The sequence below is a fragment of the Dromaius novaehollandiae genome, chromosome 18, assembly GCF_036370855.1.
Source record: "Dromaius novaehollandiae isolate bDroNov1 chromosome 18, bDroNov1.hap1, whole genome shotgun sequence".
Taxonomy (NCBI): Eukaryota; Metazoa; Chordata; class Aves; order Casuariiformes; family Dromaiidae; genus Dromaius; species Dromaius novaehollandiae.
Genome location: NC_088115.1, coordinates 13,228,110 through 13,243,311, shown reverse-complemented (window position 1 = coordinate 13,243,311; position 15,202 = coordinate 13,228,110). Strand labels below are relative to the sequence as shown.

The 15,202-nt window shown below is 39.7% G+C and overlaps 1 protein-coding gene across 1 annotated transcript in view; it reads left to right on the top strand.

Moving 5' to 3' along the window:
* Positions 1-15,202, top strand: part of PRKCA (protein kinase C alpha) — a 162,566-nt gene that overhangs the window by 61,929 nt on the left and 85,435 nt on the right. Inside the window, exon 3 of the mRNA XM_064522756.1 lies at positions 702-784. Within this exon, the coding sequence (XP_064378826.1) occupies positions 702-784 (83 nt within the window). The remainder of the gene's footprint in view (positions 1-701; positions 785-15,202) is intronic.

Genomic DNA, 15,202 nt, shown 5'->3' with positions numbered 1-15,202 from the left:
GCGAGATGTTTATTTCCAGATTTTCACAAGCTTAAATCTAGAATTGTTCTGTTTTGTCAAAATGTGGATAAATTTGAGGAAATATTGGATTCTTTGGTGTAAAAATTGTTGAAGCAATCTTCCTAGAAGCCATTCATGTACTCTGCTGATTGGGAAATTTTTAAAGACTGAGGCAGAAAAAGTGTGTTGCAGATTGTGCAATTCCAGACGAGATTGCCTGTCCAGTTGTGAAACATCCCACATAAGTTTAAGACACAGAATGAACCTGTAGTGAGGGTGAAAAGCTAAAATACCTGTTTCTCAGAGTAAGTTCACTTAAGCAAACTCTTCTTTTTTTGTGGTTTTGGGGGCCCATATGACCTCTGGAGCCAGGAAATCGGCTTCGCAGAATTGCTCATCCCTCACGGTATTTTAACGCTAGGGGCTGTCTTAAACATTAAAAACATCATCGTTATGGATTCTTTTGATTTTTAAATGTGTGTGCTTTTCTCAACTTTCTCTTCCCTTTCCTCTTTAATTATATTGTTTATTTGATGTCTGACTTTCTTGGGCGTGCCTCTCTTCAGCACTTAGCGTTGCTTTCCTTTGTGGACCTATGGGTGAACTCTTTGGCCATTAGTGTGTTTCCTGTGTAATTATATTCCTTTCAATAGAAGAAAACTAAACTTACGCTATTGTGTTTTTTTTCTCTTTTCTTACAGTTTGCTGTTTTGTGGTTCATAAGAGATGCCATGAATTCGTTACCTTCTCATGTCCTGGGGCTGACAAGGGACCTGACACTGATGTGAGTGCATTGGCATTTGATATACTGCTTTTAAGAATAGTTTTGTGTTGCTATACCTAACTGTAAAAATGGATTGAAAACAATGTCGGTAGGTTCTTTATGATAAATATTTGTAGTGCTAGCAGTTTTTAACGGTTCTGGAGTGAATATTGAAGATTTATGGGCTTTGAAGATCTGTTTTGGTAAGAAGAGTAACTGCTGATGAGAGTGTGAGCAAGATCACGGTAACAGTGCTGAGATGTGTATCCAGCAGGAAGTCAGTGCTTTGTTTTTGTTTACCTTCTGTCAATTGTGTTTGATATTAACATGCTCAGGAAAGGCTGGGGGTCTTTATGTTTATTTGTTTTCTGAGCTTGTTTTTGTATTCATCTTGTCTCAAGGTATAACTTCAGAGTTGACCCTAGCCCATGTCCTCTGTGTGCACAAGGATCTATAGCTCCAGTTAGATAATGATTTAAAATTGAGCCAGTTGGCTTATCTGAGATAGGATTTTGAAACATGGATTTTATTGATGCTTGAGCTAACATACCAGTCGGGATACACCCATGCTATCCTGTTCTATCAGTACTTTTATATATACATAGTGTTTTTGGTCAATAACAGATATTTACTTTCAATACATCTGCCTTCAGAGTAAGACATATGTTCAAGAATTTTATGCCGCCCTGCTGAAATAATAAACTTATCTTGTTTATTCAAACAGAAATAACATTTATCTGGGATTTATAAATTCCTCTTTACAGTGAAGTAATTTAACATCTGCTTATGGGAACAATACATTCCAAGTGTCCTTTGTCTAAGCTGCACTGTTTTGTTTCTTTTGACGTATTCATGCTCTAGATTGTAGGCTATTATCTCCTCTGATGAAATCCACCAGAAGACTTTTCTTACTAGGTTCTGATAAGCTTTTCATGTCTAGCATCTTAAAACAATTTATGAGATCAATGAACAATATATGGGCAAAGTGTTGAGAGTTTTGGAAAATTTGAGATGTTTAAAAAGTTTTGTTAATTTTAAGAATGAGGAAATATCTAAGAACTGGAAGTACTTTAAGAACAGTTTATTTATTGAAGTGAAATGCATTTCATACCATCAAAATTCAGGTATATAGGACAAATGCTTAAGTTAGGAGTACTCCTAACGCGTCTCCATCGTGTTTTTGCTCACGGTGATTTATCAAAAGACTCTCTACTATAAAACAATCTTGAAGGTGGGAACAAGAACCCCAAATTGTTCTTTGCACCCTTCCTTCTGTGGAAGTTCCTGAGATCTTCGAGTTTTGAAGGGAGGCGAGGAGGTTAGCCCTGTGGGAACGGCGCGATGGTGAGAGCAGTCTCTTGGAGTCTGGAAGCTGCGGACGTGAGCTGCCCTGGGCTGCAGGAAGCCTGGAGTTCAGGTCCCTGATGGTCAGAAAACAGAGGTGGTGGCACCTACTCTCTCCCTAAACCCCGTTTCTAAAAGCAAGTAACTACAGCTGCTGGTTTTTGTTCTGGTCCAGGTGACTTCAGGTGTAGTCCAAGTATGCCGGTTAATTTGGATGCTGCTGGATGGCATTGAGGTGCCTGCCTGAATTGCGCGGTACAGTTGCATTTAAAAAATAGGTGCCTCTGTGCTGAGAGGGGAGTGCTGTTTTGCTTGTGTGGCAGGGCGATGGTGCCCCAATGCACGAGGAAGGCGCCTTACACTTGGGTAGAGTTATTGGGTGGATGTCGGGGATTTCTTCAGGTTTGGGCAGAGCCTATGCATAATTATATAATAAGACTTATTAGAAGTCTGCTTAATTAATCGTACTCTAAAATGCAGTGGATACCTACAAGTAATAAATCGGTGATTTGTTTTGGTCAGTCCTAAAAGCCAAGTAGAATAAACAATTAAATCTAGTTTTATATTAATGCTCAATTATGCAAATCGGTTGTTAACAAAAAGTACTGTTGATTGAGAATTTGAGTGGTGACACTTGTGGCTAGGTTGTCTGTATCTATAATGAATGGTTTGACACAAATGTGTTTCAGGTTTTCTTTTTAACTAGATTGTGCAGGAGTTTTTTTGTTTGCTTTTTGTAAAGTGCATAAATGAGAACACACATTTGTATGCGAGATCATTTAATTTTATAGAGAATCTCTTTATTATAAAATCCGTTATGTAGCCATTTTTTAATAGTCTTTGATATTGCTGACTGCATTCTTCATTTATTTTTTTGTTTTGTTTTTGCCTCGGTGATTAAATAAATCAGCCTAATGCCTTGTTTTAGTATTTGGGTTACCAAATGATCATTTTCAATATTTACACAGAAATGGTAGCTCAAAAATTGAGCTTTAAGGATTAAAAGCAGTACAGGAAATAAATGTGTTTTATTAAAATTGTGTTACATTAGCAGGTCCTATTAAACAAAGAGGATTGTAGAATGTTACACTTTAATTTACTGAAATGTTTGTCTGACTTCAATGTCTACCCTTTTATAATCTAGTATCCTATTAATATCCAAGTTAGTATAAGCTTAGTTCTGAAATATAATGTGCTGTAAAGGTTCTCATACTATGTAGCAGACTTTTAAATATGAAAAATAAAAAGCACTTTTATAAACAACTGGCAGGTTATGCAAGTGCACAATTAATTTGCGTACTCAAATTCTCCAGGGTCTTTGCATGATGTAGACTTTGTGATTTGTGAGGACAGCTGTAGTGCCATTAACAGAATGAAAGTTCGCAGAGCATTATTACATACACTTTGCAGTTTTTTGTCTCTCTTTCTCTAATTTTTTAGTATATGTTTGGTTAGAAAGAGAGAGAAACAAACCTATCTATATATATGAATGCATCATCTTTGTATTCTGTTCAGGTGAGCAAATTCCCAACGTTTTGCATTGAGACATTTCTTGGTCATGTATTTTTTCTGTAAGCTTTCTCAAGAGACAAACATTTAGTATGAGAGACAGCAATTTACATATTAGAAGTACTATGGGATGTTACTAGGGAGAATAGTGAGGAGCCAGTGTGTCAGAATCAAAGAAGAGCAGAAGTCTGCTAGGGAACTGCTTTGAATACCAAATTCCTGCAAGCCGTGTGCTGGCATCCTTGCCTTTTAGGCAGTATTATTCTGCCTTCCAAAAAAAACCCCAAAAAATGCACTGTACTCTTAACATATATTAGACTACTTTATGGGAACAATTATCAGTTAAACTTGTTTTCCGTAGTAAGGAGACTCCAAAGTCTGACAGCCAGCTAGGTGCCTTGCAGCCCGTGTCCGTCAGGGTGAGCATCCGGGCTGCACAGAGCGCTCGCGCTCCCAGACCAAATTCCCTTTCCCAGCCCGTCCGCGGGGTGCGACTTCCCACAGGCAGCTCCTGCGGGTGGGTATTCACAGCCCTCCCTGCCGAGCCCTGAGGTATCTAGGACAGGATGGCCAGGTCTTATTTATAGATTGCTCTGGCGGCAAGGTAGCGTGGTGTTCACGCTGCGTGCCTCAAGGGATGGGCAGAGTTTAGGAACGGTGCGGTTTATTAGTCGGCTAGGAAGCCTCTGAGAGGGGAAAAAGCTTGGCTTTAGAAGCATTATTCTGACCTCCGTGGCAGCTAAATGTGTACATGTAACTAAAGAGCGAGATCTAAGTGCATCTTTCAAATAATGCTTTTTTGAAAGAGAGAATAGGATAGCTTTGAAATGAATTATGTTCAGAGAGATCTCTTGAATCGCATAGATAAGTGATTTTCAAAGCTCTTTGCAAAAAGAGGAAATTCCACTGGCTGTTTTAATAATTTCTCTAAGTATATTTGACAGTTGCAAAAAAAAAAATTGTTCAGTTACTAGATAGTTGCAGACAGTCAAAAATTAATGTTTAATTCCTGGGCTTTTGAAGACAGTCATTCAGAAAATGAGGCATTTCAGGCTGTGCTATCCACAGGGCTTCTCTTGTTTGCAACCTTTCTTGCCTGCCAGGTAGCTAAATTCTTAATAAACTTTGACTCCTGAGCTGTATAAAAGCCCCGTGATCTATATCACGCTAAAAATAGTGGTGTAGCAATTTTGTCTCTGAAGAAATGAAGGTTCCTTTTCTGGGAGGTTAGGACACGACTGTAAACGGGGCAGTAGGTATCCTGCACCTTGGTCAGCCCTTGGGGAGAGGCAGGATGGGTCACACTTTCCGTCCTGTGGTTTTAGAGTTGGGAAGAGAAAAAATTCAGCCTCAAATATTCCTGTGCTGGGGGCCAAGTGGGACGGGAATGATTTGTAAGTGAATCCCAAACTCCAGGAGGACAGCGACGGGCTTGGGTTTGGCCTTAGGCTTAGGGCAGTGCTGACGGCCGGGCTCTTCGGGTCAATAGCTGCGGCTGTGGTATAAATCACCTGCAGGATCTTCTTCCTTGAGTCACACCTCTTTAGGGTAAATAGTTAAACTGGAGTAAATGACTGCAATGGGGCTATCCTGAACTGTTTAGTCATCTTGACTGTGTTTTTCTTTCTGTTCAGTTCCTGGTAATGCCAAAATCTTCCTTTTTATTCATTTAGTGGTAGGAGACTGGCTCCAGAATGCCAAAGTATTTCCAAGTTTTAGAGTGAAATAAGACAGTTGCTTTACTGGGGTTGGAGAAGAAAAAAAAACCCTGATGAAAAGAAATGGTAGTATGAAGCGTAGTATTAAGACTTCGTGTACAACTAGTTAGAAAAGGGATTCTAATCGGAAGGATTTGCAGCAGTTTTTCTAAGGATAATCAAACGCAGCAGCAGGGTACATCCGATTTGCTTTTAACCATTTGATTGCTTTTACACCGAAATGCAACAGTCGTCTCTGTTTGACATCATCAGTGACTTGAACAACAAACAAGTGTCAGTGCTAATTATTACAACCACTAGCAACATTTTCATTCTTGCTATAATCTGAATTTTGGATAATAGGGAAACTTGTATTAGAAATATTTTCTTTTTAATTAAAATAAAACTCTGCTCACCTTATCGACAAAGATGCACAAAGGCAGGCAAATCTGGCAAACAGCAAAGTTTATCGCTTGCCAGAGGAGCAAAAATGCTTTGCTAAAGGCAAGTGTGTGTGAATGGTCTGAAGCGATTCCAAAAGAACGATACATTTACTGACGGCTCATTGTGGGTTGTAACAAAGAAGATAAATTACATGCAAAAGGTAGAAAAATGTTATAGCTTGTGTTTCTTCAAGAATTGTTTATAGTCCCTGCTGGGGGGACAGTGGCTTTTAAAACTTTGTCTTTAGCTGTTAGCAAACATCTCGTGCCCGGCCAGTCCTCCTGACCGAAACCAAGACCTGCTCTGCACCGCGAGTCCCTCCACCCTGTGGGTTACACCCTGGCGACACGAAAATTACTCAAAGCAAAACATTAGAAGTAAAACACACACGTGCTGTGCTGAGGTCTGTGTGTTCGCCTGGCCTCGTCCCCTGGAGCCTTGTCCCTTTCCTCCCGGCAGCTTCGGTTGCCTCTGCCACGGAGCAGCCTCTGCAGCGGGTCTGCAGACTTCTCCTTTCTTCCACCGGTGTGATATGAAACCGCAATTCACGGGTTCCGTTTCCCTGTGTATATTTATAAATTGAGACACCAACCAAATGTGTGTGTGCCTATGTATTTTTTTCTAATTAGAAAATTATTAATCATGATGGTTTTGTTTGCAAGAGGCATTATTAGATGGGAGAGTAAATAATATTCTTATTATAAAACAATTACAGTCCAAACATACTCTTGTGAAAATATGATATTCCTCTCCATACTCCGACTCCCCATGCCCAATTAGCTAGTTGTAGATTACCAAAATAAATAGAATCACACTCTTTGCAGTAGGCGCTTTTTAAACAAATCTTACAGGACAGGAAGAATATTTTTCTTGCTAAAGTATTTTATGTGTTGTGACAGCCCCGACTCCTGAATATCTGCAGGACATCTGAAGTAGTTCATGCAGAAATAAAAGGTTTTGTGCTACTGGGGAATATGCTTAATGTTTTGACCTCAGAGGTCTGAAAATCATCTGAAGGAAGAACTTGCTCATCTAACTTTTCTTTCTTTTTTTTAAGTTGCCGTAGAAGGGTACCGTGCACGGTTGTAAAGGCGCGTTACGCAACGCGGGTGCTCGGGTGTATCGGCTGCGTAACGTCAGTTCAGGCGGGCTTGTTTCCGAGGTAAGGCTCCTTTTAGAGGAGAGGGAAAGGAGGAAAAGGCCTGGGCAGGACGGTGGTACGTGCAGTCCCTGGTGCCCCGGCAGCCCCCCGGCCGCTCTTCGTCCTGCAGGCAGGTGCTCTGAACCGGGCCGGCGTCCCCTGTGCCCTGGCATTGCCCTGCTCCTGCAGGTACTTCGGGATCCAAGCGGTGTTTTCCCACCTCCCTCTCCTGATCCCATGGCATAGAAACCAGCCATATGTCACCCTCCCCACCGTCTGTTCCTCCTCCGCTGGCAGCACTGCCTGTGCGCAAAACCTCCTCCTCGCCTGCCCGGCGGCGTTTGCCCTGCTCAGTGCCCGTGCACAGCGCATTTCCTGCTCGGTCGGATAGGTGCGTGTGCGCGGGAGGGCGTCAGCTCTGCTAACGGAGGGGTTCAGCCACGGCTCACGTGAGCGCCTGCCTTCGCGTAGCTGGCAGCTGCCTCGCGGGCCGCCCGGGTCGATCTGCATCCCCGAACGTGGAGCATGGTTGGACCCAGAGTGTAGCTTCTGCTGAGAATCCACTTGTACTTCTAAAAGAAAGCCTGTGCTTTAATTTAGGGATAGCAATTAAAATCGCTTTGAAGCTAGAGTGAATGATCCTCAAGAAAAATAGAGTTAAATTACAAAGGAGCAGGCTCAGGAGCTCTTATAACTATGTATAATCCCCCTGCAGCCCCACAAAGCAATCCCAGAAATTACGTAGACAACTGACTTTCTTATGGTCTGTCCATCTGCCAGAAACAGGAAGAATTTTGATTACGGTGCTGGACGAATCCTCTCCTTAAACACCCCCCGTTTGTAGGAAATAGGTGGTGGGTGACTGACAGGGCAAAGGCAATGACTCCGAAGTCCCGTTTTCTTAAGTCTTCTCTTGTAACCCTTTTAGTCTTTCAGTTTATAAAACCTACCCTTGAGACACTGGACATGCAGTTTAACTCATTCTTTGTCACAGTTTGAGATTTGCAAGTTCATAGCTTTGAAGGCCTTTTATTTATAAAGTAGATTTTTTTATTTTTCAACCCTGAAGAATTAAAATGTGCTGAAAGAATGCATCATGAAAAATTAGAGTTTGTTTTTATATTCTAGGCTTTTGCTGTGATGCACAGTATAACACAGGTGATACTTCTAAGAATTAATAGTTAAATGGAGACAATATATTACTATTAGAAGAGATAGGAAATTTCTGTAAATGATGAATCTAAAAATATTGGTGATTTTCATAAGAAGCATTAGCCTTTAAGAATAATTATTAGACAGTGATATTATAAAGCAAGAGCTCTCAGCAAAGTTACTTGTAGTAGGAGAAAGAAATCTTCTTGAAAAGGTTGCAATTTTAATGTCAATAATTACAGCTGATTAAGCAATCTGCTGGATGCTAAATTCAGAATCAAAACTTTTTCAGATTCCCCAAATTGAAGTTGACATTTTCACAATAGCCTGTATTTTCCCCATGCAATTGTTGGACTATATTTAGTTGTGCAATTTAAGTTGAATTTAATTATTTCCCAGTCCTTTCACACTTTCCCTTGACAAAAGTTAGTTATGTCAACCTTTAAACAGTATGTAAATATCACACATGATATTAGGGTTTAAAGGGGAAAGAAGGGGAAGAAAGCTTAATGCTTAATGATAATCTGCTCTTTTTTATATGAGGCGTCAGGTGTAAAATGTACCATAGGCTTTTCTATCAGGTTCCACTCCCGCAATCATGAGTTTAAAAAAAGAGTCTGATTATGGCAGACTGAACTTATTAGCTACGAGGAACATACGCAGTTGCAGACCACTGAGGAAATCTTGCAGAATGCCAACATTTTTAGCACTGTCTGTTTTTGAGGTGGCAGTTCTTCCACCAAAATTAGATGAAATCTTAATTTGGAATAAAATGAGTGGGCTAATTTTGAAATGCTCTGTAGATCCCATATGCTACAAATAATTGTGGAGTGTGTCACCAGGGAGCATACCTATCTTGGTGCGTTAGTGATAGCTACTTCCTGCGGTGCACTGAGAAATTTGGTAACGATCACGGAATTAAATTGATATAGCCTCTGTTTCTTAATATAAATCACATAATTCTAGGTACCACCTGTGAGGTTGGGGTAAAAAGAGCAACTTTGTAGGAGAGAGCAAGTTACTTTTATCAAGGTATTTTGACCCTGGGCTAGAGGGAGGGAAGAGGGAGAAAAAAGAAAAACAGAGGATGAAGCAGAGGTAACGACAGAGCCTGGCCGGCAAGAGAGCACCTACCATCCTTTTCCATTTGCAGAGCTCCATCTAACTAACTGCTTCTGGTAAAGCATTTGGGTAGTTTCCCATTTAAAAAAAAGAAAAAACAGTTTAGCTTTGTTATTAGGCATGCTCTGGTTACCCTTTTCATTCCTCTTAATTGTAGCTGTCCATTAGGGAGGTGACAGTCTTAAGAGATCTGGATGGCTCACAAACTTTCTTGAGGCTTTTGTAAAAAATGAGGTTTGTCTCGATATCAGGGAACATGTATTGTGTGATATCAGTATGTCACAAAATATTTTCTCATGTCTATAATTCGTCAGATTTTTATAATGATCGAACAAAAGTTCGTGTCAAGGGATGCTAAACTTACAGCACGTTATCTGCACTGACAAACATCTCTCTGCCATTATGCCAGTTGTCGTGATTCCTTTCACAATTTGATTTCAGCTGTGCCCTTGCAAATATATAAGAATAGTGTGAACCACATAATGTAATGAAGGGTTAATGGAACTTAACCCTTGATATACCCGTGACCATAGGCTGAGCTCATGAGCTAAAAGCAAATGCGAAGTTCTGCTAATGAGAACTTCATAGATGTAAGAGAGTTTCTTTTTTTTCTTTTTTTTCTTTTTGTGCCCATGAGAAGGGTACCTGCTGAACTACATGAACTGCATGAAAGAAATTTCTGTGTGTCAGGAAAACTGTTGTAATCTTTAACAAAGCTACCTTCAGGTCTGTTTCTATGGCAACAGGAGCATCAGACCAGCAAAGAATGGACCAGAACGGAGATAAAAGCCTCTATAAAAATAGTTACAAAAAGAATATGCATAGCTTTGACTACTTTAAGCATTTCAGAATTCATTTTTTTCTGAAAAAGAAAAAAAAAGTAGTTTTATGGAACCTGGTTATTATGGTATCTGTTGGTACTGGGAGACTGGCAGAATAATAGGAGATGACCAACTTCATTGACATTAAGAATTTGTAAAAGCAAATAGAAGTCTCAATCCTAGGCTTACTAAGAGAAATACAATTTTTAAAGTGTTTTTTGTGAAACTACTGTTAAAAAAAATTTGAATCTTAGAGTTTTATTCCTTTTTAGGGAAGTTATACTGAGATGGGAAATAATATATCCTTGGTCTGTAAATATCTTTTCCTGTTTTACAATTAGCCACCAAAAAGAAAATTTTATGGTAATAAAGCAACTAACTGGGAGTGTGTGAATTCTGCGAAAAGGATTGGTAGCATTGCATGTTGGCAGTCCCTGTGGTCAGTTTTATTCTTCTCTTTATCCTTGAGTTGCAAGAGATTGGATCAGATCATATAAAAAAGAAGAAGAAAAAAAGCTTTTTTCTTGGTTTTTTTTTCTCGTGGAATGGCTGTAGTGTGCCATCTGTACCGCTTGTCACCAACACTAGTGGGAAAAGTGTGGAATAAGTGCAGTTGCATCTAAGATGTTAATACTCCGATACTTCTTGAAAATGAAATCTCCTGATCTCTATGTTTAGACAAGCCTTCTTTTATAATGGATCTTTCACTGTTTCGTAGTTTCAAAGAAGAAAATCTATTAAAAAATGGGATCCACATTTATCTGTTTTATGTCTATTGCTTCAATTAATAATTTTTATTAAATTTTAATATTATCATCTTATATAGAAAGGAGGAAACCTTTTGAAAACATTCTAGCTCTGTTTTTTGTGCTTCCCATGTTCCTGATGTATGGTTCTACAGGTGCTTTGCAAAGGATTACTGTTCGTAAGTCTGACTTTAGGAGCCTTGAAAGCAAGCAGGACAAGAGTCCAAGGAAAATGCTATGTATAAGTAACACAGCACAACACTTTTACCACATTATTAAAGAAGTTACTGTCACTTCTTTATAGAAGTGTGGCACCACTTTTTTTTTTTTTTTTTTTTTTTTTGGTAGTTCTTACTTCTGGTGGCATCCTTGTCAAGTGTAAAAAATGTGCATGATCACATTAGTTCAAATGTGCTTCAGTAATACGACAACTTGGAAAGTAGCAAGCAGATGCTATGGCATAGTGTGATTTCTTGAAATGAAGAGCAATGTCTGAATCGTTAATGTTTGACTGAGCAGGGACTGTAATGAATGTAAGTGAATGATTACTTTTACCATGTTACTTGTCTAAATAGTGATTTGTAAAGATTCTTATATACCTTGTCCAAAAACCAGGCTAAAAAGCAACCTTTCTGCAGTGAAGGAGCTGTGGACAGACAGGCATATAAGAACACGAGAGACGTACATTACCTAGGCATTACATATATGTGTGTGTATGTGTGTGTCTAATTTTTGCAAAGAGGATTATTTGTTTCATTGTCATAGGTGTTCTAGAATCACTTCAAATCTAGGCTTATCCCAAATTAGTGTAGTCTTCCTGAGAAAAAGAATGAATTTAATTAGAGGTACCTTGAGCCCTAGAATTCCAGCATGCAACGGGAAGAGCTGGCTATCTCTTCTTATAAATAGCTCTATGAAATCCTTCCTTAGTTCAAATACACCTTTATTTTTCAAGGTCTATTTTAGTACCTACAGACTGACCTACTTAAGAATAAATGAGTCATGTTGTATTGTTAAATCTGGAAGCCTAAAATCCTATTCCTCAAGATTGACTGTATAGGGTGTAAGTCTTGCTTTTTTAACATATTCAAAACCTTTTTCTTTCACTTAATTAGAACAAATCAGAATGTGAAGTAGCAGAGACTTAAATGGTAGTCCTCCAAGTTTGTTCATTTTGTCTTGCTGACTTTGTTCTACTAAGTGAAATTCAGTTCTTCACCTTGTGATTTAATGAAGTCAGCCCTGTGTCGGGTTTCATTTTCACTCGTTCTTCAGAATGATAGAATAGCTCCACCCGTGTGAATACTATTTGATATAAAAGAGGAAAGAAGAGTTAAAGCAGTGAAGAAAAGGCAGAAACTTGTAATAAGATCTGAATTTGAAGAAGAATTGCGGGCGAGCACGCAGCTGGCAGGCGCGAGCTGGCGGCTGGCTCAGTAACGGCGAGCAGACGAAGCGAGACGACCGCGTTGCGTCGCGTGGTGCCGGCATCCGCTGGGGCTCTGCCAGCAGCTGCCCCGTGGGTCTGGCCCCCGGGCTGCCCAAGGGGAAGCAGAGCACACGCGTGGCATCGAGGCAGAAGCAAAAAAGAGAGAGGGACAGTGAGAAATGGAGTAGCTGCTAAAGCAGTGGTGGGACTTGTAGGGGATGTGTATGATCCCTCTGAGTTTTGTTTAACATCTGTCGTTTGTACCCTCCTGCGCCAAGAGCGCAATTGGCCATTCGGGAACGTGGCAGACTTCAGTCCAAATTGCACCAACGGTTTTATATTTAATGTGCTTAATTTAGAAACATACCACGTAGAGGCAAAATGGAGAGTAAAATGTCATTTTTTTTTTTATTTGCTGGAAGGGCTTAAAAAGAGAGGGGTAGAAAATGTTCAGTTCGAACATCCCGAGCGAGGGCCTTGCTCTCGCGCTAGAAGGTGCGGCTGTTCCCCATCGTGCAAGCTCAGAGGAAACTATTTCCTAGTCCTTTGTGTTTGGCAGCGATAAAACCTTCAGGTTGAGGAGGCTGCTTCTGTGGCAGAAGGTATACCTGAACTACTCGGGCACGATGCATCGTATGCCTAAATTAAGTCACTTTAATGACATAATAGTCCAGAAATGGCTACTGTAATAAAAGTGTATTTTCAAGTAGTTTTGAAATGAGTGAGTGAAAAGTACTATTTTAATTTTTTTTCTCATTACCTTTCTTTACACTACATTTTATTTTTTAATCTACCTACTCCTGTCACCATACAGTCCATCTATTCACTTTCATTACGGCTTGTTTTGCCAATACTGTTGGGATGCGCTCCAAGAATTTTGGTTATTAGTCACTGCAAGAAAAGATCAATGTATCTTAATCAATACAGGCTTCCAAAAATTAAACACTTCCTGAAGTTGTGGTACAAAAAGATCACATTTGAAAATGAAGTACCTCCTTAATAATTAAAAGATTTTTTTGTCTTCCGAGAATGTCACACATCAAAAAATCTTTAACAGAGGAAATTTTTTTGAGTGAAGGACTGCGGGCAAAATTTATGCCCTACCCTATAGATAGTATTAACTCCCTCATTCATGCACACACATCTGACATATACACACAGATAGCATGTGTTTTATTAGTGCTTCACTGTGCCTATTAGTGTTTGTGTTTGTCGGCAGAACCAACAGGAGCTGCAGTAGGCACTTGGTCCTTTTGAAATTTAGGCACGTAAATCATAAATGCCTAATTTGGGAGTGTGTGACTATGTATGCTTTTGCTTATACAGTTGCATACCTGTTTGTGCATAAACAACATTATGTCCATATATGATATTTATAATACATATATATTTTAAAAGCATTACAGTAACAGTGATATCTGCATGGAAGAAACTCAGTACTGCAGGTAATATGGCTCGGCATACCAATTTTGAAGAAATCACCTATTTTTAAAATTTTCAAGAGAAGTTTATGTACGTAAGTGAAAGCTGCTCTGAACTGAACAGGCTAACAGTTAAGTTTTGTAAAATGTATTGAATGCAAAGTACTGCTTAGCAAATCTTGACAATAAAGGCAAATTTAGAAAAAAGTCTTGGAAACAGTGGGTTTCTAGGCATTTCTAACATTAGTACAAAATTTTCATCTGAGTCGGTGGGAGTCTTTTCAGTGCCTAATGAAGTGTGCTTGATTCACAAAGTTGGTATTGAAACTGTTTCTTTAACACAAAAATAAAGACTAGGTAAGATTACAACTATAATGAAAATGAAAAAGGCACAAAACGTACTGTGTTGCCTCTATAAAGTCAAAATGCTTTGGAAAATGTCAATTATGTAGAAGTGTTTAATGCATCTTCTCTGAACCCTTAGGCAGGACCGCTCCGGCTTTGTTGGCCGCGGGATGCCGTTCCCATGCTGGCTAATGCAACACACTCCGCTATTGCACTAATCGTGGCGTTTGCCACCTAAAAACGTGTGAACATTTATAGTTCGGTTGGTAGGAAATGGAATATGAAGCGACACCGTAGGTATAAAACAAGGTATAAATTGAGGCAGGCTATGTATACTAAACCAAGTTCTGTAGTGAGCTGCATATTCTGTCTGGCATAATAAAACCAGTTGAAATGTATTTTTATTTCGTTAGTGTTAATCTAGTTGTAACGAGCAGAGGCTCTGTTGTCTTTCTTGATACCCAACTGGATGCAGATACCCTTCGTGCAGCTTTCCCGTAACTTTTCTTCATGGCGATTAAAGAGGGGTGGAGATGTAAATAAGGCCAGTGGTAGGAAGCTGTTGGTTAAAGAACATGCTAGAATAATAAAAGGGGGGGGGGATTAGGAAAAACCTAGTTTTACCTGGATTTCTCTAACATCCTCATCCCAGTGCAGAGCCATGTAAGCATAGCCAGTTCTTTTTTTAAAGGAAGAGTATGTTAATGTTATTCTAACTTAAAAGATAACATCTTAAAAGTGAAGTCTGTCAATAAAGAGAGAAAACTAATAGGCAGTAATCAAAAAACAAAGGAAGAATTGAATTAAGTCTTTGCTAATGATATTTCATAATTAGATCTCCTTAAAGGATGGGTAGGATAATCTATTTAATTGTAATATAGTGGTACAGTACTGTGCCTTCTGATATTACGTCTCTGTGATAAAAGAATCAGCCTTGCTTTTGTGATAAATACCTTTCTGCCAAGACCCGCTCCTGTCCCACACGGGTTTCTTTGAGGCGTGGGGTTATAACACCACTTTCACTTAAGTTGCAGCCTTCCGTTTTGAAACCCGTTGATTTTTGTCTCATTTGCAGCGTGTCCTGATGGTGGTATTTGCTGTGCTTCCCCAGAAAGAGTGAGGCGGCTGGACGCTTCTTTTCTGAAGCTGCTAGACGTTACCTGCTTGCGAAGGCTTTCCTCCTTTCCCACGCGCCTGATCTTTTGATCCTTTGACGGACAGGGACGTTGCGCTGGAGTTCCAGGGTGTCCAGCAGGGCTTTGGGCTTT